This window comes from Lampetra fluviatilis, chromosome 1 (assembly GCF_964198595.1).
Source record: "Lampetra fluviatilis chromosome 1, kcLamFluv1.1, whole genome shotgun sequence".
Classification (NCBI taxonomy): Eukaryota; Metazoa; Chordata; class Hyperoartia; order Petromyzontiformes; family Petromyzontidae; genus Lampetra; species Lampetra fluviatilis.
The window spans coordinates 39,283,700-39,307,524 of record NC_136275.1 but is presented as its reverse complement, the minus strand read 5'-3'; the positions used below and the strand labels follow the sequence as shown (position 1 = coordinate 39,307,524).

Here is a 23,825-nt window from a genome sequence, read left to right as displayed (position 1 = left end):
TTGTCTCGTGTTGGCGCATGCGCAGTGAGTCCGCGAGAAGCGAGCAAGATGGCGTTGAACAGGAACCACTCGCAGAACGGAGGCGTCGTGGTGACCAACAGCGAGAGGTGTGGCGGGCAGGCCGCGCGAGTGTAGCACGAGCGACGTGGCCGTGGTGTTGTTGTTGTAGTCGTTGTGTTGTTGTTGTAGTCGTTGTTGTTGTTGTTGTCCGTACCGTGAGCGCTGCGTGTTACCACCGCGAGTGGACCGCGCCTGTGTTGATGTTATGCGGCGTTAGGGGAGCGGTGGCGCTGTGATTAGCGCAACCGCGCTCGCTGCGAACCTGGCGACCTGAGAGATTGTCCGAACCGGCCGTCTAGGTCCGCTCAGCCGTAAAATTAGTACCCGGTGTGACGTGGAAAACTGTCCGCAGCGGGGGAGAGACGACGTCGGTCGAACGTGGTGGCACTTAACAGCCTTGATAGGCACTCGCGGACGGTAATGGCACCAACATTGTTTACATGTCTAGACTGGGATCTCGGTGTTGTTCTGTGGTGTGGGTGCACTGTGTGTGTCGTGCTGTACCGACATCGCCACTAAGGGAGACAAAGGCGGCCGGGCGTGGTGCTAGCCACCCACCCCCTCGTGTGTCAGGCCGGCCTTAAGATGTGCTACTCGCTAGCAGCACTTGCCCCAGCAGTATGTTACGGCTACACGGGGGATCTTTGTATTTTGTGTACACTGTATTCGGTGCGTGGTACTGTGAGCGATGGGTGCCTTTTGGTGTAAAAATGGTCCAGCATGTGTTGTGTGTGTGGGTGTCATCGCCTCGCCTGTTTAGTGCACCTAGACTGGCACAATCCCCTTAGTGATGTCACCGCGACTTTTGAGGGGAATGACGGTTGTTTTGTCGGTCTGTGTGTACAGTAGCGTTGTGTGTGGGTGTGTTGTGAGTGGGTGTGTTGTAAGTGGGGGTGTGGGGGGGGTGTTGTGTGTGTGGGTGCGTTGTGTGTGTGGGTGTGTTGTGTGTGGTGGTGGTGTCACCGTTGTCGTCCGTACTGTTAGCGCTGCGTGTTGCCGCCAGCACCACGAGTGGACCGCGGCTGTGGTACGTGTTGATGTGTGCGCTGATTATGTTATGCAGGGTGGAGCGGTGGTTTCGTACAAAGCTTGACCGCCGTAGTCGCCCCCTGCGAGGGGCTGGCTGAGGTGCCATCTGTTGAAGTACAGAAGGCGATCCAGAGTCTGAGACCACGAAAAAGCACCAAGGCAAATTGATCTCCCAAGCGAGATGCTGAGGGAGGGTGGCGTTTCTGCGCAGACTGCCTCATGACATCATAATAACAGTCTGGACCACTGGATGAGTTCTGCTGGATTGGAAGGATGCCCTCATGGTTGTCCTCTTTTAAGAAGGGTCACCGCACAGACTGTAACAACTACAGAGGCATCTCCCTCCTCAGTGTGCCGGGAAAGGTCCTGGCAAGGATTCATTATTTTATTCAACATTGCCTTGCCAGGCACGCTGAGGCGATGCCATATCTTCTGTCCGGCTGCTATAGCAGAGGTACAGGGAATTCAAACAGGACCGACATCTCTGCTTTATTGACCAGGTCAAGGCATATGATACCATTAGTCGGCCTGGGCTCTGGGTTGTTCTTCATGCTTTTGGAGTCCCTGACTCTCTGCTCACAATCATTAAGGATCTTAATGATGGTGAGCAGGCCCGGGTAAAACTACATAGCTGGGAGTCGGAGCCATTCCCTGCTCACCTTGGGGTGCGACAGGGATATCCTCTGGCTCCCACATTATTTAACAGCTATTTCGACCACGTAGTTCGTGAAGCCTTCGATGGTTGTACTTGAGGAATTTCCATCTGGTACAGATACAATGGGAGGCTGATCGATGCCTCTGTACGGTCAAGGGATGGCTCCCTATTGGTCAGCCATGTTATGTATGCCGATGATCTGGTGATTGCTGCTCACTCAGAGGAGGGGAGTTGGAGGCGCTGCTGTTGAACCTGGAGCGTGCCACTAACATGTGGGGCCTTACCATCAGCCCCACCAAAACTAAGCACCTTTCTGGGTATTTTGTACCATCAGACACTCCACACCCACAACACCCAATTGGTGTTGGGGCAGTTGTGGGGAGAGTGGAGAGTTTTCCTTACCTGGGCAGTGTGCTCATGACCAGCTCCGGTTTGACAGCAGAGGTCTCACTCCGAATCAGTTGAGCGGCATTATCTTTTCATCGGCTGCATAATGCGGTGTGGAAGCTACCTGGTCTGTCGCTCCACGAAGCTTCGGGTCTTTTCGGCCATGGTCATGCCCTCCCTTCTCTGCGCTTGCAAAACGTGGACCCCCCCTAATGGAAAATCTTTGCCAGTTTGAAACATTTAGGCTGCCTGCCTATGATCCATCCTGCGTTTAACCAGGCTGGATTGTGTGAGGAGCTCACAAATCCTTGAAAGATGTGGACAAAGTCCCATCAGTGAGCTCCTACGGCAGGCAAGGCTGCGTTGGGTGGTTCATGTCGCCCGCATGCCCAGCCACCACATGCCTAAACAGCTTTTGTTTGGCCGGTTAGAGGGGGCTAAACGAGCGCGGCACGGGCTAGAGAAGAGATGAAGTGATGTGGTACAAGAGGATGTGGAGCTGAGTGGCCTTGCCGATGACTGGTACCAGCGGTGTCAAGATCGTCCTCTGTGGAGTAGGCTCGTGAAGGACGCTACTGGGCAGTTAGAAGCAGCTGCCCTCGAGCAACAATGGAGGCCAGAGGAACGACGCTCACAACAACGAGCGGAGCGCCGGTTGGCTAAAACATAGTAAGTTGGCAGAGTAGGGGGCACAGGTGGTGCATTGGCCAGTCATCTTCAGTCAGTCGATTCATGGCAACTGGGTCTGCCCTGTGACCTCCTGCCAGCGGGCGTTCGACACTTCACGTGGCTTTAACGTGCACATGGCCTGCCACAAGCGCCGTAGTGAGGTCACCGCCACTTAGTGGTGAATGGCGGTTATTGTTGTGTGTGCGTGTGTTATGTATGAGGTGTTGTATATGTTGTGTGTGTGTGTTGTTGTGCGTGGGGGTATTGTATATGAGGTGTTGTGTATGAGGGTGTTGTGTAGGGGGTGTTTTGGGGGTGTGTTGTGTGTGGGTGCATTGTGTATGGGGGTGTTGTGCCAATCGTCTCTTTCGGTATCACGTCCCTTCATAAATCCACTCCCATGGATGCGGTGTGTAGACGATGATGTGTGAGGGATGTCATGTTTATATACTGTACTACATATCTATTTGTGCCTGTGATGTGTTTATGTGATATGCGATGTGTGTGAAATTGGCGGGTGATGTGATATATGAATGATGTGGTTATGTGTGGTGAGTGATGTGTGTATTTGAACCGGTCCTGGGCCTCCCCTAGGTCGACTCGGTCTCAAATAAGTACCTGGTGCGGTGTGTAAACATTGCCACTATGGCAGGGGTCGGCAACCTACGGCTCCGGAGCCGCATGCGGCTCTGTACGGGCTGCTTCTTGACAATATGTACGTATGTACAGTATGTACTCAGATGCATTGCGGCTCTTGAAATACTGAATTTTGTACCGAATTGGAAAGAAATGGCTCTTCTTGTTATTTTGGTTGCCGACCCCTGCACTATGGAGACAAAGGCGACCCGGCGTGGTACCGACCACCCCACCCATTATTGTGCCATGCCAGCCTTTATAGGTGCTACTCGCTAACAGCACTTGCCCCAACAATCTTTTAAGGCTACATGGGGGAATCTTTGTATTTCATGCGCGTGAGTAATGTGTGTAAGAGATGCCATGTGTGAGTGATGTGTGTGTGTGTGTTATGTGAGTGGTGTGTGATGTGAGTGATGTGTGAGTGATGTGTGAGTGATGTGATGTGCGTGAGACACGGCGATGGTGAGGTTGCTGTGATGAGCTTAATCCTCTCTGGTCAGCACCACTGCCCTGTATGTGTGACGTCCATGGTTTTAGTTCCGCCTTATGTTCCAAAATGTGCCACAGTGGTGATTTCCACTCTGATATTCCTAAGAATGTGTCCGTGTGTGTGCGTGCATGTCTACATGCCTGAGGGTTTGGTGTGTACAGTTTATATTTAGAATTTCCACGTGTATGTGTGTCACAGGGGTTTGTGTGTTTTAAGGGGTGTTTGTGTGTTGTATTCATGGGGAGTGGTTAATACGCTGCGCTGTGAACCCGGCGGCCCGGGTTCAATTCCTGCTCACGTCCAACATCAGTGACGACTATCTGAACCGGTCTGGGCCTCCACTTGGTCGACTCAGCCAAAAATGAGTACAAAGGCGGCCGGGCATGGTGCTGGCCCTTGTGTGCCGTGTCGGCCTTCATAGGTGCTCGCTCACAGCACTTGCCCCAACAGTCTGTTAAGGTTATTCGGGAGATCTTTGTTTTTGTGTTTAGTATTAGTGTGTACTTGTGCAGTATCGGTGTGTAGTGTGTGTTTGGTATGGGTATGTGAGAACCACTACACTAACTCTACCTCTACATAAAATTCGCCTCCCATTTTCACAGCACCCCAGCATCACAGCTCACGTTATGTAAATAAACTTTGTACGGTTTCATGGAGTTTACTTTACGGAATTGAAACGTGAATGTTTATTTTGTATTATATTCTGTGACTTTTGAAAACATCCTGCAATGTGAAACCTGTTTCAACTCAGCACAAGGGCGTATGTATACAAAAATACACGTTTATTATTTATAATATTTACCTTCCAGTCAAATTGCAATCACGGCTAACATTGGTGGTAATTGGTAAATTTATTTCCCTGGGTACCCAATCTTTGCCAACTCTTATAGTGAAGCGTGCGCTAAAAGCACCCCTCCCCGTGACGGATATGGCATGGAAGGTTCCCCGCCCAGCAGTGGCTTGACAAAGGGCTGCACATGTACACGGTAGTGAAACTCCACGGTGCTGTGTTGTGATGGCTTGCAAAATGTGGGCCCTTTGCACATATTCTTTTCGCTCTTGATTTGAAGCTTTCGTGACTGCAGGAATCCATACTCTTTGGTTCTTTCGGTAAAGTCACGGAGGTAGTCACTCCAGCGTCTGCATCGTTATCCCCCACCCCCCACGTTCTGTACACTTCCTGTGTTAAAGTTGAGCTCCGTTGGAATTTGTAGGAAGATGTAGATAATGTAAGTACGGTACGTTTACATTTAAATACTGTACGATAAGAAAAGGCAAACAGGTTAAGGTGCAGCCCTGCAATTTCTTTCTCACGCCACTGCTGATGGAGGGAGGGGCCTCCACTAGAGCGAGCTGTAGAGAATTTCGAGAGGGAATATTTTGGCCTTCTCTTCCATGCTAGCCAGATGTCTTGGAAGAGGCTTTCTGATGCGCGACACCCCCCCCCTCCTTTTATTTTATATTACCCTGCATGAATCCAAATATGAATCGAAGTGTTTACAATTCAAGATATTAATATGTTCTATAGTTTTAAATATAACTTGTACAGTAAATGTATAGAATGAAGAAAAAATAATGAAGAATGATTGCGCGGCTGAAACCTCGCGACCTCACTGGAGAGAATGGCCAATAATTTGACAGGCTCAGTGCTGGCATAATAAATCACTTGGAGTGTAAACATCTTGACTCCGTGCAGAAACATTGACTTTAATCAATCGAGTCAGAGGCTTATCAGAAATAAGGTAGCCAAAAATGCTGGCATGGGGCATTTCCCCTGATAATTTTATCTTACTAATATGGCTCGTTGAGTGTGAAACACAAATAATCCCATGTCAGCAATCACCATCATCATTTTTTTAAAGATGTATGGACTGTATGCTCATTAATAATCATGATAATTATGCCATCGATTCGTTAATTAAATATTTTCTTACGCTCACAATGTGTGCGTCCAGTTATCCGTTGAGCGATTTGATAATTTTTGTATTCCTGTGATGTGTGCAGCCACTAGAGGTGCTACTTTCACCACATCGTGAAAAATAATTTCAATGTTATTCTCGAATCCATTCGTGACCCCCACATTTCGACAATTCATCAAAATCACGGAGGGGTAGTGAATCATTGCATTGCCTAATGCGATGTGCATCCCGTGAAACGAATATGAATGGGCTTGTTACGGCTGTGTAATGGTCGGCTGGTGCTCGAGGTCAGCAAATTGCTCGCACGGTACATGGCAGGGTGAATTTAGAGCAATAATCCACGGCGTAGGAAGGTTTAATTTGTAACAAGATGAGAGCTCATTGAGGCAAACATAGCCGTTGACAGAGAAATCTAGAACAGAATCTGAAGGGTGGACAAAGAATGAAAAAAATGAATAGGTTTTACCATTTCTGGCAATAAAAAAGGTATTAAGATGTTCAAACACCAAATTAATACCGATTGCAAGGCATCAAGTCTGCAGATACGTGCAGAGGTGCACGTTTGTAATTGCAGTGAGAGGATGGTGTAAAAAAATAACACATGGGACATACCAGAATGTACGCAAGTTAATGACTTTATAAACTGTCAATTAAAACTAAACTATTTTTTTTTATTTTTCCAGGTAAGGCCCACTGAGCTGTATAGCTCTTTTTCATAAGCGACCTGGTTATCACAAATGATAGCTCAGCAAAGTGGCTAACCAACACATGGACATTTACAGAAACCAAAATACGCATGATGTTGATTCTAAGTGCGGAAGGAAAAACCGGAGGACCCGGAAAAAAATCCACGCGACCACGGGGAGAGAGACATGCAAACTCCAAATATACAGCAGGCGTCGGGGTCGGGATCAGAAACGACCTCCTGTATGCCAGCCGAGGTAGTTAACATCTTGTCACCGTGGAGCCAACTGGACGGGACAAGTGAATTGGCTGGGGCAGGAGACTTTGCTCGGAAGGGATGATTGTTGGTCAACAAGAAATGCCTGCGGAATTATCACTTTCCTACACGATACTGAATGAGCCAAATTCTCTTGTTGGAGAGTATCTCATTTGTCGAATGTTATTATCATTATTTAGTGAGATCGTGCCGATGTCTCCTTTGCCGTCGGTGTGGCAACAAGTAACTGAGACGATGTGCTTAGATGTGATTGCTGCCCTGCGAGATTTGTCGTCTCCCCTCTGGATGGATTTGGCTGAGATTAGTGTGGGGGGCATTGGGGGCCGTGCCGGGCAATCCTCTCCTCACTGGGAAGTGTGAGCAGCCCACCGTGTGACGGAGAGCGACAGGACATTGCCCTCTTGCCTAATTTGCACGTGAGCCGAGTGAGTCAGCGCTGGGCTTTACCAGTCATGCGTTCTCAGAGCGGTAAAACCTAAGGCGGAATAGGCCTTGCTTTTGTTTTAACATGCATGTGCTCACCTTCAAATCGCATTTTATAATTCGATTTTCATGTTTGCATGTGGGTTAGGCCTGCAGGAAATTATTTTCACAGTATCACCTTTGGCTCGAAAGGCTTTGGCCATGTAGCATTGGAATTTTATCACCGGGTTTTGGGCAGGCCTGTGATGAATTTTGCCAAGTCCCTAACAGCATGACAACTTTACACTAAAATATATATTGCAGATGTCTGCCTCGCCTGGTAGACATGAGTTGCGTGGGTTTGATCCCAACCTGCTGTATATTTGGAGTTTGCGTGTCTCTCTCCCCGTGGTCGCTTGGATTTTTCTCCGGGACCTTCGAATTTACCCTCCACATTTAGAAACATGCATTTAGAGTATTTGACTGCTGTAAATGTCCACTTGATAAGCCACTGTGTTGAGCTACCATTTGTGGCCAGGTCGCTTCTGAAAAAAGTTGTATAGCTCAGTGGACCTTACCTGGTAAAATTAAAATAGTTTAAAGAGTGTTTAGTTTTTAACTTTGCCTGCAAAGCATTGAAAGCAACTCAGTGGCATGTTTAACCATTGTCTAGTTGAGAATACACAAGGCTGATTCTGGTATTTCCTACCGTAGCAGATTATAAACAGCATCGTTTCTAAAGTGAAGAGCCAACAGTGCAAATTCCATTTTCCCATGGTGGGAGCAAGTCTACAAATATGTGTTAGTACCTTCCCACAAAATGGTAATGATTTGTCGAGCCATGAGGGATGATGGGGCGAGTGGAACCTTGACAGGAATACAACTCATCACTTTCCATTGCGAGTCAAATGCCCTGACCATAGCAGGATGTAATGCTCCACATGTGCTCGGTGAACTACTAAACGATAATGTTACCGCTTAAAACTTGACGAATCGCCACATTGCTCAAATCATATTGACATTTTAACAAGTATGCTTTTGCGACCAATATCATCCATAATACAGGTTTTTTTTGGGTTAAATTACGTAAATATAAATGTGTCGGCTGTGTTGGGTGGTGGCGGGTTTAACGACACATTTATATTTATGCGATCTAACCCAAAAAAACCTGTATGGATCGTAATATAAATATAATGTTTTAGTCATATTTACTTATATATTCTCTTTAAATGGGAATTTTACTACGATTCATAATTAGTTTCCTTTTGGGTTAAATCATTTCGGTACAATGTTATTTGTTTTAAACTATAACCCTCCACCATCCAACAGCCGTTCAAGTTAGGTTGTCAACGTGAGAAAATATGCTGATTGATTTTGATCGTTTAGCACACCTGACACATGTTGAAAGGTGAGAGAATTCATTTGAGAATCTCATGCCAGAGCTGAGCTTCCTTTAACGCCTTGTGATCTCCAGCGAAACGTCGTGTACAAAATTCTCAATATATTGCTCGCTCTTCATCATTCAGAATTAGCTGAGAAACAAAATCAACCGGAATATTTGCCCGTGTGAAAACCTGATTTGATTGTGCTCACGTCGAGTGGTGGAGGGTTATAATAAACAAAACAGGGTTGGACTCGAAAGAAAGGGATTTTTACCATTGGTAAAAAAAAAACCTTAATAAACACATTCCTGCGGAGGGAGCTGATAGGAACGTTGGGTTGCTCGGTCAATGGCCAGGGTCAACGGCGGCGTGGTGTATTCCGCAAATATGCCCGACTGTGAGGGCGGGCACAAGCCGGCGTGAGTAGGTTAAACGTTGAGTTTTATAAGGGCACTACGGGGTGACCAGCCCCTCCCCACCCAGCCCCACCCCTCCCACCCAGCCCCACCCCTCCCACCCAGCCCCACCCTCCCCACCCAGCCCCTCCCCACCCAGCCCCTCCCCACCTTCCCCACCCAGCCCTTCCCCACCCTCCCCACCCAGCCCCACCCTCCCCACCCAGTCCCTCCCTGCACGACGTGACACAATAATCCCCTGTGGGCTGGTGTAACCAGGAGGTTTCTACCAGTATCAGCATGTACCAGTGATGGGTGTATGCATGTTGAACTTCTTTCTCAACCATGCTAATCGGAGGTCACCTTATGGAACAAGTGTTTTTCATGTGCCTTTAGCAGAACGTAAAGCCAGGAGTGAGTCATAGTCTTGTGAGGCTTGGTGAACCGGCCGAGGAATGTTACTCAAGTGTTTTCTCTCACACCGGAGTTCTTGTTTGCAGGTGAATATCATTCCTGTGCTCCCACTCGCACTCAGCTGTGCTTTATGTATTTTTTTTAAACGGTCTGTGGAAAGACTCTTGACATGATGATCACTCCGTGGTTGAGCATGTGCCGGCTGCTGCTCCAGTGGCTTTACAATAATAACAGGCTCAATTAATTATGTTATTTTTCAGTTTTATTTGGGTACATTTTGTACCACCCCTTCCCTCATCATCTTCCGCCCCCCCCCCCCCCATAAATAAATACCACGGACCCGATCATTGCCCCTATGTGAGTAGTAGGGTTAGTGAGCAGTGTTGTGATTCAACATTCATTTCTTTAGAACTGTTTTTTGTGATTAGTTTGTTTTCCTTCCCCTGCACTTCCGATTAGTACGTTTGGCTCGTTGGCTACGTACGGTGCGAAAGAAGTTCAACATACATGCATTGACCATCGTCAGAGGCCAGGTATAGTGTGGTCACCAGCGTGCAGGCAATCACGAGTTTGTGCCACGTGTAGCCCCAGTCCACACAGCAGGTTGCCACACTGCCGTGCTCGTGCTGCCAGAGTGCTTTTTAATTTGGCCTGCGAGCTGCGTTTGCGCGTCATATTCCTGGCGCTGTGCTCGCGCGTAAGGACGGGGCAGCACTGTGTTCGGCGCAGCAATAGTTACTAAGTGATGTGCACTGCCATGGCGATGATGTGGCTCGTTTAGGCGGTGCGCAAGATCACCCCTGCTTTTTGAGTAGTTGGCGGCTAGAAATTTCGACGTGATTAGCCACTTGGGCTATCATTTGTGGCCAGGTCACTTCTGAAAAAAAATTGCCGTATAGCTGAGTGGGGCCCTTACCTGGTAAAAAATAAGTCATTTAAAAAAACTTTTTTTAAAACACGCTTTTATGAAATGTACAAGCGATGAAAGAACTCCACGACTCCAGGAAATGGCCCCGAAGCTTGCCATAACGTAAGGGACCGTGGCCAATTACAACCAACGTCAGTTGACTGTGGACAATTAGACCCAAGCCGAAACATAACATATACAAAAGAATGTTTACAAATATTTTTTTATAATTTTTTTATGATAGAATATAGTATTGTCATCAGTATGACATAAGTATACCAAGTTTTCAGTCGATACCACATTGAGAAGTGGGTTAAAATTTCGTTACAAGATTTGAGGATACGACAACAACAACAACAACAGACAGAGTGAGTTAAATGAAAGCGTGTAAAAAATAGTTTAGTTTTAGTTTGTAAAGTGCGAACGACGGCAGACTTCTCGGGCTTGCTGAGCTTGCGCCCTTTAATATTGAATTAGCGGTCAGCTTTTGCCGTCGCGGTTTTGTGTGCCGTTTTTCGTAATGGGAATCGTTGAGCGGCGGGCTCGTGCACGGGTCGTCAAAGTTAAATCTCCATACACTCAAGCGAGCGTAGGGCATTGCTGCTCATCTCCACTAGAGACCTGCGATAGGAATGCGGAACGTCTTATTACTGACGATTCGGGAATCGACATTCCACATTCCTATGGCTGGAGATTTGTCACTCGTGCGTCAGAATCTTCATTAGGGCTCCTCCTTACTGTGACCATTCTATCTGCAAATCTTGTTATTCTGTGCAGACATTTGATAGTGCTTATTTTACTGGTAGGAACCTCCTGGTTCCACCAGCCCACAGGTGATTATTGTGTCCGTCCGTCGTGCAGGGAGGGGCTGGGTGGGGAGGGGCTGGCTGGGGAGGGCGGGGTTGGGTGGGGAGGGGAGGGGCTGGGTGGGGAGGGGCTGGGTGGGGAGGGGCTGGGTGGGGAGGGGCTGGGTGGGGAGGGGCTGGGTGGGGAGGGGCTGGGTGGGGTGGGGCTGGTCACCCCATGGTGCCCTTATAAAACTCAACGTTTAACCTACTCATGCCGGCTTGTGCCTGCCCTCACAGTCGGCCATATTTGCGGAATACACCACGCCATTGACCGAGCAACCCAACGTTCCTACCAGCTCCCTCCGCAGAAATGTGTTTAATGACATGTATGTATCCAATAAATCTTTATTTAGTCTGCAAACTTTTTTCAGTAGGGACCCTTGCCTTGGGAATTTTGGGCACATCCTGTGTGTGAATGAGTGTTTCTGTTGCATGGAAGGAGAAAGGCAGAGCATCCGTGAGCTGAGAGCGCACACATTGAGTGCCGCTGTGGCGAGATGTTTACTATCTCGCCTGGTATACAGGAGGTCGTCGGTTCGATCCCGACGCTGACGCCTGTGTATTTGAAGTTTGCGTGTCTCTCTCCCCGTGGATTTTCGTTTTCTCCGGGTCCTCCAATTTTTCCCTGCACGTTTAGAATCGATGTGCGTTTCAGAGTATTTGGCCGCTGCAAATTTTCACACTATGGTAAGCCGCCACCTCGTTGAGCCGTCATTTGTGATGGCCAGTTCGCTTCTGAAAAATAACTATGTCGCTCAGCGGGGGCATTACCTAGTAAAATAGAAAATAGTTTAGTTGTATTTTTGCGCTGACGCCCTTGCGTTGCTGTAACTGACCGCCATGGCTGCCTCTTGGTTTGCAGTGTGCTGGTGCACTACGAAAATGTGGAGCTCTCCTTCGGCGACTTTGTGGTCACACCCGACGTCTTCAAGGGGTCCAAGAAGGGGATCATTTACCTGACCCCCTTCAGGGTAAGTTACTAAACTTCTTCTTTTTCTTTGCCAATGGGGGCGTTCTAACTTTGAGGCTGACCTAATATTCACACATCGCCGGTCTGAATAGCATGGTTTAAAAAAAAAAATGTACGTTCGCACAACACGTAGGTTTATCCATAATGGGGGGGGGGGGGTTTGGGTTGTATCTTGTAAATATTTAAGCGATCTAACCCCCCCAAATAAGCAAAGAGTGTATACGTCAACAAGCAGAGCTGTGATGGGATGATCATGGACAATGAAGTGACCGCCACCACTCATCGCCATTACTTCCCACAGCTGCTGTGAAGTCGACGCTGACCTCCCAAGGCCCCTTATGCAGTTCCTCCTCAGTTGACTTTAGGTCTTCTCCCCCTTGGTCGCTGTGATCTGGATGCCACTCCAATGTCTGGCTCTGGGTAGACTGTCCTTCCTCTGTTTTGCACAGGTGTCCCACCCATCACAACCTCTTCTTCCCGATTCCATCGTCAGCACACTCACTTGCCACGTACATTTCTAAGCGTCAAAGTTTCTGGCCCTAAATCGTTGAAATTTGTGGTATCCTCTGCGTGCACCTACACGAGACCAAAATAACAAGCAGAGCCTTTTTTTATTCGATAAAAAAACTCAATTATTCAAGAGCTGCAATGCAATATGAATATGAGACGGTCGGTTCTAAATAAATAACTTCACGAAGCGGTCCTTAAAGAGTGGCATGTGGCTCCAGACGCACAGATTGCCGACCCCTGGTCTAGCCTCTGCTGTTCTAGCTTGGAGTGAGGGGGGAGGGGAGAAGATGAAAGTTTTTAGGGCGATACATCAACGGTGAGCGGCTGGTTAGAGTGCCTCTAAAGTTGTTGGCCAATTGAACGCGACTGAAGAATTTCATTGTTGTTTGGCCAGAGCTGAGCAGGTCTGCCCAGTGTAAAGTTGTCGAGGTGCCGCTCGCACTGAGCAGGTGAATCGCTGCGGTGGTGAGATGTTAACTACCTTGCCCGGTATACAAGAGGTCGTGGGTTCGATCTCGACCCAGACGCCTGTACATTTGGAGTTTGCATGGCTCTCTCCGTGGTCGCGTGGATTTTTCCCTCCACGTTTAGAATCGATGTGTGTTTAGAGTATTTGGCTGCTATAAATGTCCACGTGATAAGCCGCTTCATTGAACGATCATGTCTGGCCAAGTCGCTTCTGAAAAAAGCTAAAAAGCTCAGTGGGCCTTACCTGGTAAAATAAAAATAGTTTCAAATAGTTTTTTTTCCTCATTGCGCACACGTTGTTGGCTCCGCAAACGTCTGTGGCTGCCCGCGCAGCTGTTTGCGATAAGCCGCGGAGCATTCCGCTTGCTGCGAGCACTGTTTAGCAGGAGGCCCTCACCCCCAGCACCTCAACAAGTACCTCACACTCACTGTGCCCTCTGCCTTTTTTAGCCTTTCCCATACCAAGACGTCTCCAAGTTGCAGGGCGGGTGTCCCGTTTACCTCTGAATCTCGCAGTTCAGCATTCATTTTATTACAGAGGTGTAGCGCTGCACTCACTGCAGAGAATTGTAGCGTCACGACCGCTCTCTACGATAGCTGGCGCACACTGGCACGCCCTCCTGCATAGCCTTATGGGAGCCTCGGTACCAATAAAGTTATTTTGCTTACATTTTTCTTCTGCCTCCGTTCCAATGACGTACGTGTACAGAACGGGAAATGATTAGGTTAGGTAACAAATATGCCTCCTTCACATATCTGTCCCTCCACATGAAGTCAAATAAAATAAGTGTTACACCTCGCATCAATCGCAAGGAAACTGTATGACATACAATCCAGTTGACAAACTAACATATTATAAGGTCGCACATTATAGGTCGCACTCATTGCACACAAAGTGTTTTCCACAAATGAACCACAATACCTTCACACTGGTCAGTGTGACCAAGCGAAGCATGGTCGCGTATCCCCCACGAACCCTCAACAGAATGTTTGCCTCCTGTCGTTGTACTTATTTAAACGCAGGTCCCTTTTGAATAAGAGTCAGCCGGTGTCTCAATTGGCCTACTACGCTCGTCTCAAATGAATGTCGTTCGTCGGTCTCATGGAAGCCCGTGCACTGTGATTTGGACGCAGGTCATCTTCGTGACGAAGGGAAAGGACCCCATGCAGTCGTTTATGATGCCCTTCTACCTGATGAAGAACTGCGACATCAAGCAGCCCGTGTTCGGAGCCAACTTCATCAAAGGCACCATCAACGCCGAGGCAGGAGGTGGGGATCACCCGAGGCAAAGAGAGAGAGAGAGCCATGGCGCCACCATTTCCTTCTCGTTTCCTTTCACAGACTGTTTATTTTCATTAGGATTTTTTTGAAATATTTAATGAGGCAATGTCTGGTACCGATGCATCACGTTGTGACGTACACACCCTTAACACAAGCGAAACCGCTTGTGAAAATCAAGGGGATAAAAATACGGGGAACGGGCTTGCTGCCCCAAACCATACGGGGGAGAGGGGGGAGGGGGGAAAGGGTGACACGGGGAGAGAGGGATATACGCAGAACACACGCCTGACATAAATCAAATAAAAGGCGGCCTCAACGATCGTTGGGCATCTTAGGAAAAGGTTTAAGCCGTTGTGTTGCTGGTGAGGCAACACAAGAAGCGCCCGCTGTCAGCTGGCGACACATTCGTGGGGGGGAGATGTGCCTGTGTCCTGTGGTGCGGAAACAGTTGCGCTTAGTCTGGCTGCCGCTCAAGAGTCCGATGTCCCATCTCTTTATAAACTAAAGCTGTTAGAAATGAAGCTGAACAGGGCATGTGACAAGGGCGAGATGTGAACTACCTCGCCCCTGGTATGCATCCGTTCGTGGGTCCAATCCCGACCCTGAAGCCTGTATATTTGGAGTTTGCATATCTCTCCCTGTGGTAGCGTGGATTTTTCTCCGGGTCCTCTGGTTTATCCCTCCACGTTTAAAATCAACGTGCATTAGAGTATTTGGCTGCTTTAAATTTCCACACGATGACAAGCCACTTCATTGAGCTATCATCTATGGCCAGGTCTCTTCTGAAAAAGAGATATATAGTTTAGTGGACCTTACCTGGTAAAATAAAAATAGCATCGTTTTAATATCTTCTTGGTTCTTTCGGTAAAGTCACGTAGAAGGGAAATAATAAAATAATGAAAATAAAACATTATAAACTAGATATTATTTTATTATATTATTTTATTATGTTGTATTTTTATTTTCTTATTTTTTTATTATTTCCCTTCTACGTGACTTTACCGAAAGAACCAAGAAGATGAATCCCTGCAGTCACGAAAGCTTTAAATCGAAATCTTTTTAATAGTTTATAGTTTACTCTTTTGTGTAAGGGGTCATCTCAGACCTTCATCCCATCACGGTGGTTAACATGAGGTACGACCTTTACGGGATGTCAACCACGGCTACTTGGCTATAGGAACGTGGAATTATCCACCAGTGGTTCGACGTGTCCAAACTACCAGTGGGTCGGCCACGTCGAACACGATTGTCCCCTCTTGTCGTGGCAGGTGGCTGGGAGGGCTCGGCGTCCTTCAAGCTGACGTTCAGCAGCGGCGGAGCCATCGAGTTTGGCCAGCGGATGTTTCAGGTGGCAAAGCAAGGTGAGGGTGTGTGTGTGTGTGTCCCCCCACGCGTGTAGTGGGATGCATAGGGACTGCAGTGGTGCGTCAGTCCCACATTGGTGAGCTTACATTGCTTTGGGTAGAATAAGAAACTTTATCCTGGAGAAATCTGATGAGCTAAGAAGCTCTTTCTCTATGTGTCTACGTTGAACTTCTTTCACACCAATCGTAGCCAGCCGTGCTAATCGGAGGTGCGGATTGCTAATCGGAGGTGCAGATGTCCAGTAGGGGCGGGTCAGGGTTGGACGTGCTTCTGAAATCGTGTTACGCTCGCACAGAATCGACACCGCATACAGACCCTCCCCTCTTTCTTGGGTAACTCCACTCTTCCCCCTCTGTGCACATGTTTGAATGTCATCCCCTCCCGCACAAAGGGTTTTCTCTAGGTTCTCCAACTTACTCCCACATACAATCACTTCTTAAAAATAAAAATTGACAAGTATCCCAATGGAGGACCCTTTTTTATGAATCTTGAGACTCGTTCATTTATTCTACAGGTTTAGTGTTTTTAGGTTTGTCTGTATATATATGTATGTTGAACTTTTTTCACACCGTAAGTAGCCAACCGTGCTAATCGGAGGTTTGACTCCGTCATCCATAATTGCTTGAGGAATGTTGAAGGTCTCCCAGTGGACTGTGTGACATTCCAGAACCGCACTCGTCACACTCCACTGCTATCCGTACCTCCGATTAGCACGGTCGGCTACGTACGGTGCGAAAGAAGTTCAACATATATACATTCATTGATATTTGTATGCGGTGCAGTGTTTAACCGCAGCGGTATGCGACCCAGTAGACCGACTGTGGTGAGTGTGTGTATCGCGGGCCATGTTGGGGTCTCCGTTCAATCACTATTTTATGTTCAATGTCTGTTTCCTCCCTCCCATTGCTGACGTAACAGTTGTAACTGATGATGGTAGGTGTGCTGCTCAAGGATTTACTTTTCTCAGACACAACCCAAATACGTAACGATCTGTTGATTGACGTTGGTTCTTGTGTTCTTGCTGCATACGTCAACAAGCTTGCACGACAATCGGTTCTTTAAAATGAATGCAAGTCGTATGACCGAATTGTTGGCTCGCTTGGCGGCGGTCAAGGTGGTGAACCGCAAAGGGCGCCCCCCCACCACCACCACCCCCCCTCCACCACCCCTTAACTCCGCCGCTCTCTCAGCCTCCAGCGGAGCGGGGGCTGCCCAGCCGGTGGCGAACGGCGCCTACGGCTACTCCTACATGGGCAACGGCGGCTTTGGATTCGCGGCCGACCCCAACATGGCCTATGCACCTCAGGTGCCCACGGGATACCCCTACGCACCGGCGCAGCCCACCGGGTACCCCTACCCGCCTCCGCCACAGGGTGAGTGCGCCACACGGCCCTTACAACCTGCGCTGGAGCTCCGCTCTTGCCAGGCTACCGCATCTGGTTATACATGAGGTCGTGGGTTCAATCCCGACCCTGACGCCTGCTGTCTATTTGGAGTTTACGTTTCTCTCTCTCCCCGTGTTTGCGTGGATTTTTCTCTGGGTCCTCCGGTTTTTCCTTCCACATTTAGAATCTATGTGTGTTTAGAGTATTTGGCTGCTATATATTTCCACGTGATTTGCCACTTCACTGAGCTGTCATTAGTGGCCAGGTAGCTTCTGAAAAAGAGCTAAACAGCTCAGCAGTGGGCCTTCCCTGGTAAAATTAAAAACTATATATCAAAGCATTTAGTTTAGCTTTCCACAAATGAACCACAATACCTTGTTGATCTCGTCAAGGAGCATAAACCATCACGCGAACTCTGGTCATCCTCGCAGCGGCGGCTTTTGGCTGGCCATCGAACGAAGACAGTCGCCGCATCGCGCGCTTTCAGACGCGCTTCTGCGGCCATCTGGAACGCTCTTTATATTAGTAGGAAGCATAGTGCATAGCTCGGGAGCTATTCACTTTGAAATCTAGAATGAAAACTCATTTCGTTAAAACTGCTTTACGTGTCTAGTTTGTTGCCCTTGCCCCGCACATCCGATTAGCGTGGTTGGCCATGTACGGTGCGAAAGAAGTTCAACACACACACATTGCCGCTAGGACGCCACCCTTTCCTTGGCGGCGCCGCGACAGCTGTTGGAGTGGTTCTTAACTTGTCGTTAAAGGAAGATCCCATAAAATATCTAAAGTTTTATATAGATATGTGCTACCTTGGCTGTGTGCCCCGGTCATGCAGCCAAGAAACATGAATGAATAAAAATAATGAAAAGTGGAACGGTTAATCATTTATGTCACTGATGTCCCTTCGGTTCGTTTCAATGTCCCTGCTGCTATGTCATTGCAGCGCACAATAGAGGCACACATAATTGTACCTCTAAAAGTCTAGTTTTCCCATTAATTAAGCTTCAAACTTATACTAGATGTTCCAGAACACACAGTCTCGGTACATATTTATAAAAATAAAAGCTTTTTTTCTGCCTTTATTAAAAAGTGCTTAACCATCTCTATAACAGTCTCAAAGGATAAATCTACAAGATGACTAATTATTATGACTTGGGCCATGTTATGATCTTACCAGAGGTTTTTCTTGCCGAATGTCCATCTCCCAACACAGTCAAACAAATAAAAATGTCACGTTGCACGAGTTTTGCGCACCACATTTTCTTCTTTCAGCTCACCCAGTGAGTTGAACAAAAACAACGCTTTCACACAAATGTTCCAATGTAGGCTGCCAAAACCTATACGTTCGGTTAAGACGACTAACGCCAAGCAAAATAGCAAATGCCACATTGAGCTTTTGAACATTGTTTACGAACAAGAGAGGATGCAGAATGTTCCCTGATTCACTTTGGGCGTGAGTTCCGAAGCCTGGAGGAGTTATAAAGGTGGCACAGAGCTTGTGCTCCGGTGGCGATTTTCTTTTGAAAGCGTCTTTCCGACGTTTCTGGGTCAGAGTGAAAACCAGGGGAGAGCGGTCCTCGCCTTGACATCATCACCCCTCTCTCAAAACTCCTGGCTCTTAGTACTGCACTGTGAAAACAACGCGTCACTTGCTGTGCCAATTCCTTAACCCTTTCCAATGACGTACATGTACGTACGTGTACGTCATCGAAAACAGAATCGGAATAAAAACTGAAATTAACTTTATCGGTTCCGAGACTCCCACAAGGCCATGCAGGAGGGCGTTTGGCACGGTTTGGTGCCAGCTATCGTAGAGAGCGGTCGTGTCGCTACAGTTTTGTGCGGTATTACGTCTTTAAAACAACGGTGCTACTACGCCTCTAAATAACATAAACGCTGAGCCGCTTTCACGCTCCCGAGATTCGGTGGTAGACGGGACACCCACCCTGCAACTTGCAGGTGTCTCGGAATGGAAAGGGTTCACCTGGTCAAGCAGAAAAAGCGGAAGGCATGGAATGGAACGTGTGCGAGAGCACGTCCGCTACGGAGACGGAGCAATGGAATAATCTAGCTCGTGCACAGGAGTTGGGTAGATTATTACATCGCAGGATTGTGAAACGTGGCAGCGATTTGAGGAGGCCTTCATCCAGCAGAGAATTGGCTAATGATAGTGAACCTATGCTTTCAATAAACTTAGTCTAAATAAAAATAAACGTCACTTCCCATACACCTTGCATGTGTTTTTATAAACCATTTATTCAGGATAAATCAATACTGGGAATGATCAGTTTAAGTCGGGGGTACGTTCCTGGAAAACACGACTTAAACTGATACGATGTTAACTGATCAGTTATTTCTCATAAGAGTTAACTAATATACAGGAGATACATTCCAGCGCTCCATTACTCCGTAAAGTCTTAATAAATGACAACTTATACAATTTAATGAGGAAGAATAACACGCAAAAAAGATAAATAACATAAAACAATATAATCTCCATATATATAAAAGGCAAAGTTGTGAATATGTGTGTCTGTTCAAAATGTTTAGCATACTTCCCGACATGCAACAAACTGGAAATTTGCCATGTGGGTACTTTCCAGACTGTACACCATGCAAAAATTATGAAAATACACTTTTTTTTGGGGGGGGGGGGGGGAGCTCAATAATGCAGAGATTATTTGCACGGCAAGTGAGCTGTGACGTCACATCTGTCACGTGACCCGCGCATGTGGAAGCGTAACGCTTTGTAGTTTAGTGGTTAGCGCGCCGCGCTACGAACCCGGCGACCCGAGTTCGATTCCCGCTCATGGCCACCACCGGTAACGATTATTTAAACCGTTCTTGGGCCTCCCCTAGGTCGACTCAGCCTCAAACAAGTAACTGGTGTGGTGTGTGAACATCGCCACTGGGGAGACAAATGCGGCCGGGCGTGGTGGATCCAAGTCCCGGGCGAAGCCGGGTAGTACAGCTAGTAAGATGCATAATTAGGTACTTATAGTTACATAGAGACATAAATATTGAAATAGGGTATATTTCCTCACATTTACATGGGGGGCGAGGTGGTGAAGAGGCGAGTAGTGGAGGCATACATTGGGGGGCGAATGACAGCAAATGACGCAGCATAGTACCACTACGCTGCTCAAAGTAGTCCCTCTGCCACGCAAGAGCAGAGCACATGCAGCACAAAACACAACTAGGTGGTGAGCGATCGAGCAATGCACAAGTGATAAGAAACAATTTCGTTGACAATATGAAACTGATGGATGACTTGAACTGATAACAATGTCCCCTTATTTTCCAACGACGTTAAAAATGTAAGACGTAAACTGATACGACTTAAACCGATCATCGCCGGTATGTATAGTAAGAAAAATTGCACAATTAGGATGATCAGTCAAATGCTGATGGAGGACGATGTGTGTGTGTGCACGCTCGCAGGGGTCTACTACCCTCCACCCCCACCCTACCCGGGGCCCATGCCCATTCCCCCCAGCGCCCCCCACTTTGAAGATGCCGGTGAGTGACCCATGGAGTGTCGAAGGCTTTGGACTCGTGAGATGTTAAATGTTAACTCCCTCGCCTAGTATGCAGGAGGTCGTGGGTTCGATTCCTACCATGACGATGCCTCTATATTTGGAGTTTGCCTGCTCTCCCCGTGTGTTTTTCTTCGGGTCCTCCGGTTTTTCCCCTCCACATTTAGAAACGTGCCTTTAGAGTATTTGGCTGCTATGCATTTTCATGTTGTTAGCCACTTCGTTGTGCTATCATTTGTGGCCAGGTCGCTTCTGAAAAATACCTGTATAACTCAGTGGGCCTTACCTGGTAAATAAAAACATAGTTATTGCAGATGGCTCACAAATTGCTTGAATGCTGCTGCCTCTTCTGGAAACTGGCACAATAAATAACAGGTGAAATAAAGATGCATAATTTAATGTGTCACTCACAGGACCCAAGCCTATTAGGTATATTAATTTACAGTTCAAATTGTGGTAAGTTATTGCACTTGGGGTGTCCCCCCTGTGGATACAGAGACCGACTGAAGTGACTGCTGGCTGGGAAAAGTTTTAGAATGTAAATGTCTGTCTCATCATATGACATCACTTGCACAATTGAACTGTACAGTAAAAATTGCCTCGCATGGAGTTATTTTAAGCTGGTGGTCTGGATAAAGCTGAAGATATTTCATGCGTGCAAGACACATCTTTTCGTGCATTGAAATTCTAATTGGGAGGGGTAAAGAGCGTCAAGCTAGTAAGTGCCTCCTTGTGTTAACAGCCTTACAATCGGTGCAGCTCTTTAATTTATAAGCAGGTGTCTTATCAGCAGCAGAAGTGTCATTGTTCCTCACATTTTTCTGGAGGAGAGGCTTGCACTGAGCGTGAATATTTCTGTTAAACGATGATGCTCACTGCAAACGTGTCTCCACCGATCGGGGTGCTCCTTGCGTCACACCGTTATGATAACCTTCCACCGCTGTGCGAGCCATCATCCTTTTAACCAGACAACACGTGTGCAGAGTGTGCATGCCCTTGTTATGCCGCGCCCCCTCCGCCCCGTGCATTGACTAAGCCCACTGCTTGTCATCCCAGCTTCCGGCAAGGCTGCAGAGGCGGCTTACTTCGACCCCGCAAATCCCCACGCGGTCTACATGCCCATGGTACGGCACGCACGCACACAAACACACACACACACTCCCTTTCTCCTGCGAGCGCTCGCCGCATGTAAACTCCTCCTGCTACCCCTTTGGCCGTATTCTTAGTCACGCTTGGCTCACTGCACTATGTACCCAACGACCTGACTTCGATTCCGTGCCCCAGCTAAATTTAATAGAGGGATTCTGAACCATCCCTAGGCGTGCAGTCCCCTTCAAGAACATGGTGAGTTGTGGTTAAACAACTTCCATGTCCAACATGAAGTGGGGAGGCCTTCATCCAACAGGGGAATTGACTAAGGGTTGGAAACTATTTTTACATGCTGCAAGGCAATGTTCGTGATAAACGTGGTGAGTGCGTTCGTAATTGTACGTCACTCCCAGTGCAAGGTCCAAGTGTTTATATTTAGTATAGACCAGGGGTCGGCGACCTGCGGCTCTGGAGCAGCATGTGGCTCTTTAAGGAATGCTTCGTGACGTTATTTATTAAGTACCACCGTCTCGTATTCACAGGCATTGCGGCTCTTGAATTATTGAGTCTTTTTACCAAAAAAAAATGGCTTGTTTTGGTTGCCGTCCCGTGGTCTAGATGAACTCGGCCTATGTAAGCTGACTAATAGTGCACTGTTTTGTGTGTCTCTGATGGCAGGATCAGCCTCCTCCATATACTCCACCAGAAGATAAGAAGAAGCAGTAACAACCCAAGAGTGGACTTGGATCTTTCTCTGAAGTCTTGACTCAGTTTCCTAACGTTCTCTGAGCAATGTGGTTCTGTCAGTATGAGATATTCCTTTCAGATTTCTTCAATGTGGTAGCATCTGCATTATTGTAAGTTCAATTTTCAAATTTAGATGATAGGCATTAAAGAAAGTAAAGAAACGGCTTTGTATGACAGCAATCTGCACTTTGGATAATTGTGATCCCTGTTTGATGTACAGAAAGTAAGATAACGAATTCGGATTGGCTTGTATGCATTTACTTAACCTTTTCCTTGCATCTCTTCTATACTGGCTTATATAATTTATGTAAATGAGTAGATATTGTAATGATTGCTAAATCCTATGCCACCTATATTCAAAACACTGGCACGACTACCGTTGGTGTTAGCAGCGTGTCACACCTGTGATACATTCCCTTATGTCCCCGTTAACACGCGTGTGCGGGTGTGCATATCATGCCTATGGCAAAGCGTATTACACGTACGCCTATCGTCATGGGTTTGGCCTTCAAGTAGCTAAGGTAATTTTAACCAAAAATCTGTGGCTGATCTGTATTTGATGGCTAACTGTAATGTAAACAATATAAAATAAAAACATGTATAGGTCATACATCACAATTGGTCGCGTTTATTTAACGAGAAGTCGTCTTGTGCTGGACTCGGAACGAGATGAGTACTCGGGAGGGAAAAAAATGCCCCCGAGCAAGGAAGACCTTGCGGAAAATTGTGGCCCAATTTAACATGCAGGCTTTCGTGACTAATATCCATAATAGTTTTTTTTGGGTTAGATCGCGTAAATATATAAATGTGTCGTTGAAACCCGCCACCACCCGACACAGCCAATTCGTAAGGTTTGTCACGTAAACAGAACATGCCAATTCGTCACTAGTACAGCACACCGGTGTGTTGGAGAGCCAAGGCACAACATTTACAATCTGAGCACGCTGTTTCGCCAGTATTTACAACTAGCTTCATCAGGCGACAGCCAGATTTGTAGAGGTCTTAACTGTTTTGTTCCTTATATAGTGGTGTAGATGTGGCGACCACTCTTCTGCGCTCTTGCGCAAAATAGGGGGGGGAGATTACTGATTAAACGTACATTATACATGTGCATTATGCGAGCCTTTTGATCTTGTCCTTCCTGTCTATTGCTTGTATTAAAATAGCCGTACCAACGGTAATCCCTATTGAAGTACGCTGCCTGTCGGTGTCATTGGGGTTGGAGCTGCCCGGTGCACGCTGCATCTGCCTCAGGGTAGCTTGCCGTGTCGAGATCAGAATATTTATGCTGAGGGATGAGCTCTCGAGCTCTTTTTCAC

At 47.3% G+C, this 23,825-nt stretch overlaps 1 protein-coding gene across 1 annotated transcript; it reads left to right on the top strand.

Moving 5' to 3' along the window:
* On the top strand, nt 1–23,114 carry WBP2 (WW domain binding protein 2). The gene is made up of 8 exons (XM_078862621.1): nt 1–107; nt 12,017–12,125; nt 14,237–14,372; nt 15,653–15,745; nt 16,940–17,122; nt 20,576–20,653; nt 21,727–21,794; nt 22,438–23,114. Exons 1-8 carry the CDS (start codon nt 49–51, stop codon nt 22,483–22,485), a joined length of 774 nt encoding a protein of 257 aa, XP_078718747.1. The 5' UTR covers nt 1–48; the 3' UTR covers nt 22,486–23,114.
* Nucleotides 23,115–23,825: the final 711 nt, after the last annotated feature.

Bases quoted from the DNA above. Each gene is read 5' to 3' on its own strand.
- WBP2 (XM_078862621.1), top strand. From the start codon at position 49: ATGGCGTTGAACAGGAACCACTCGCAGAACGGAGGCGTCGTGGTGACC. The intron at 108-12,016 runs GTGTGGCGGGCA...CTTGGTTTGCAG, and splicing joins GTGGTGACCAACAGCGAGAG to TGTGCTGGTGCACTACGAAA. The intron at 12,126-14,236 runs GTAAGTTACTAA...ATTTGGACGCAG, and splicing joins TTTACCTGACCCCCTTCAGG to GTCATCTTCGTGACGAAGGG.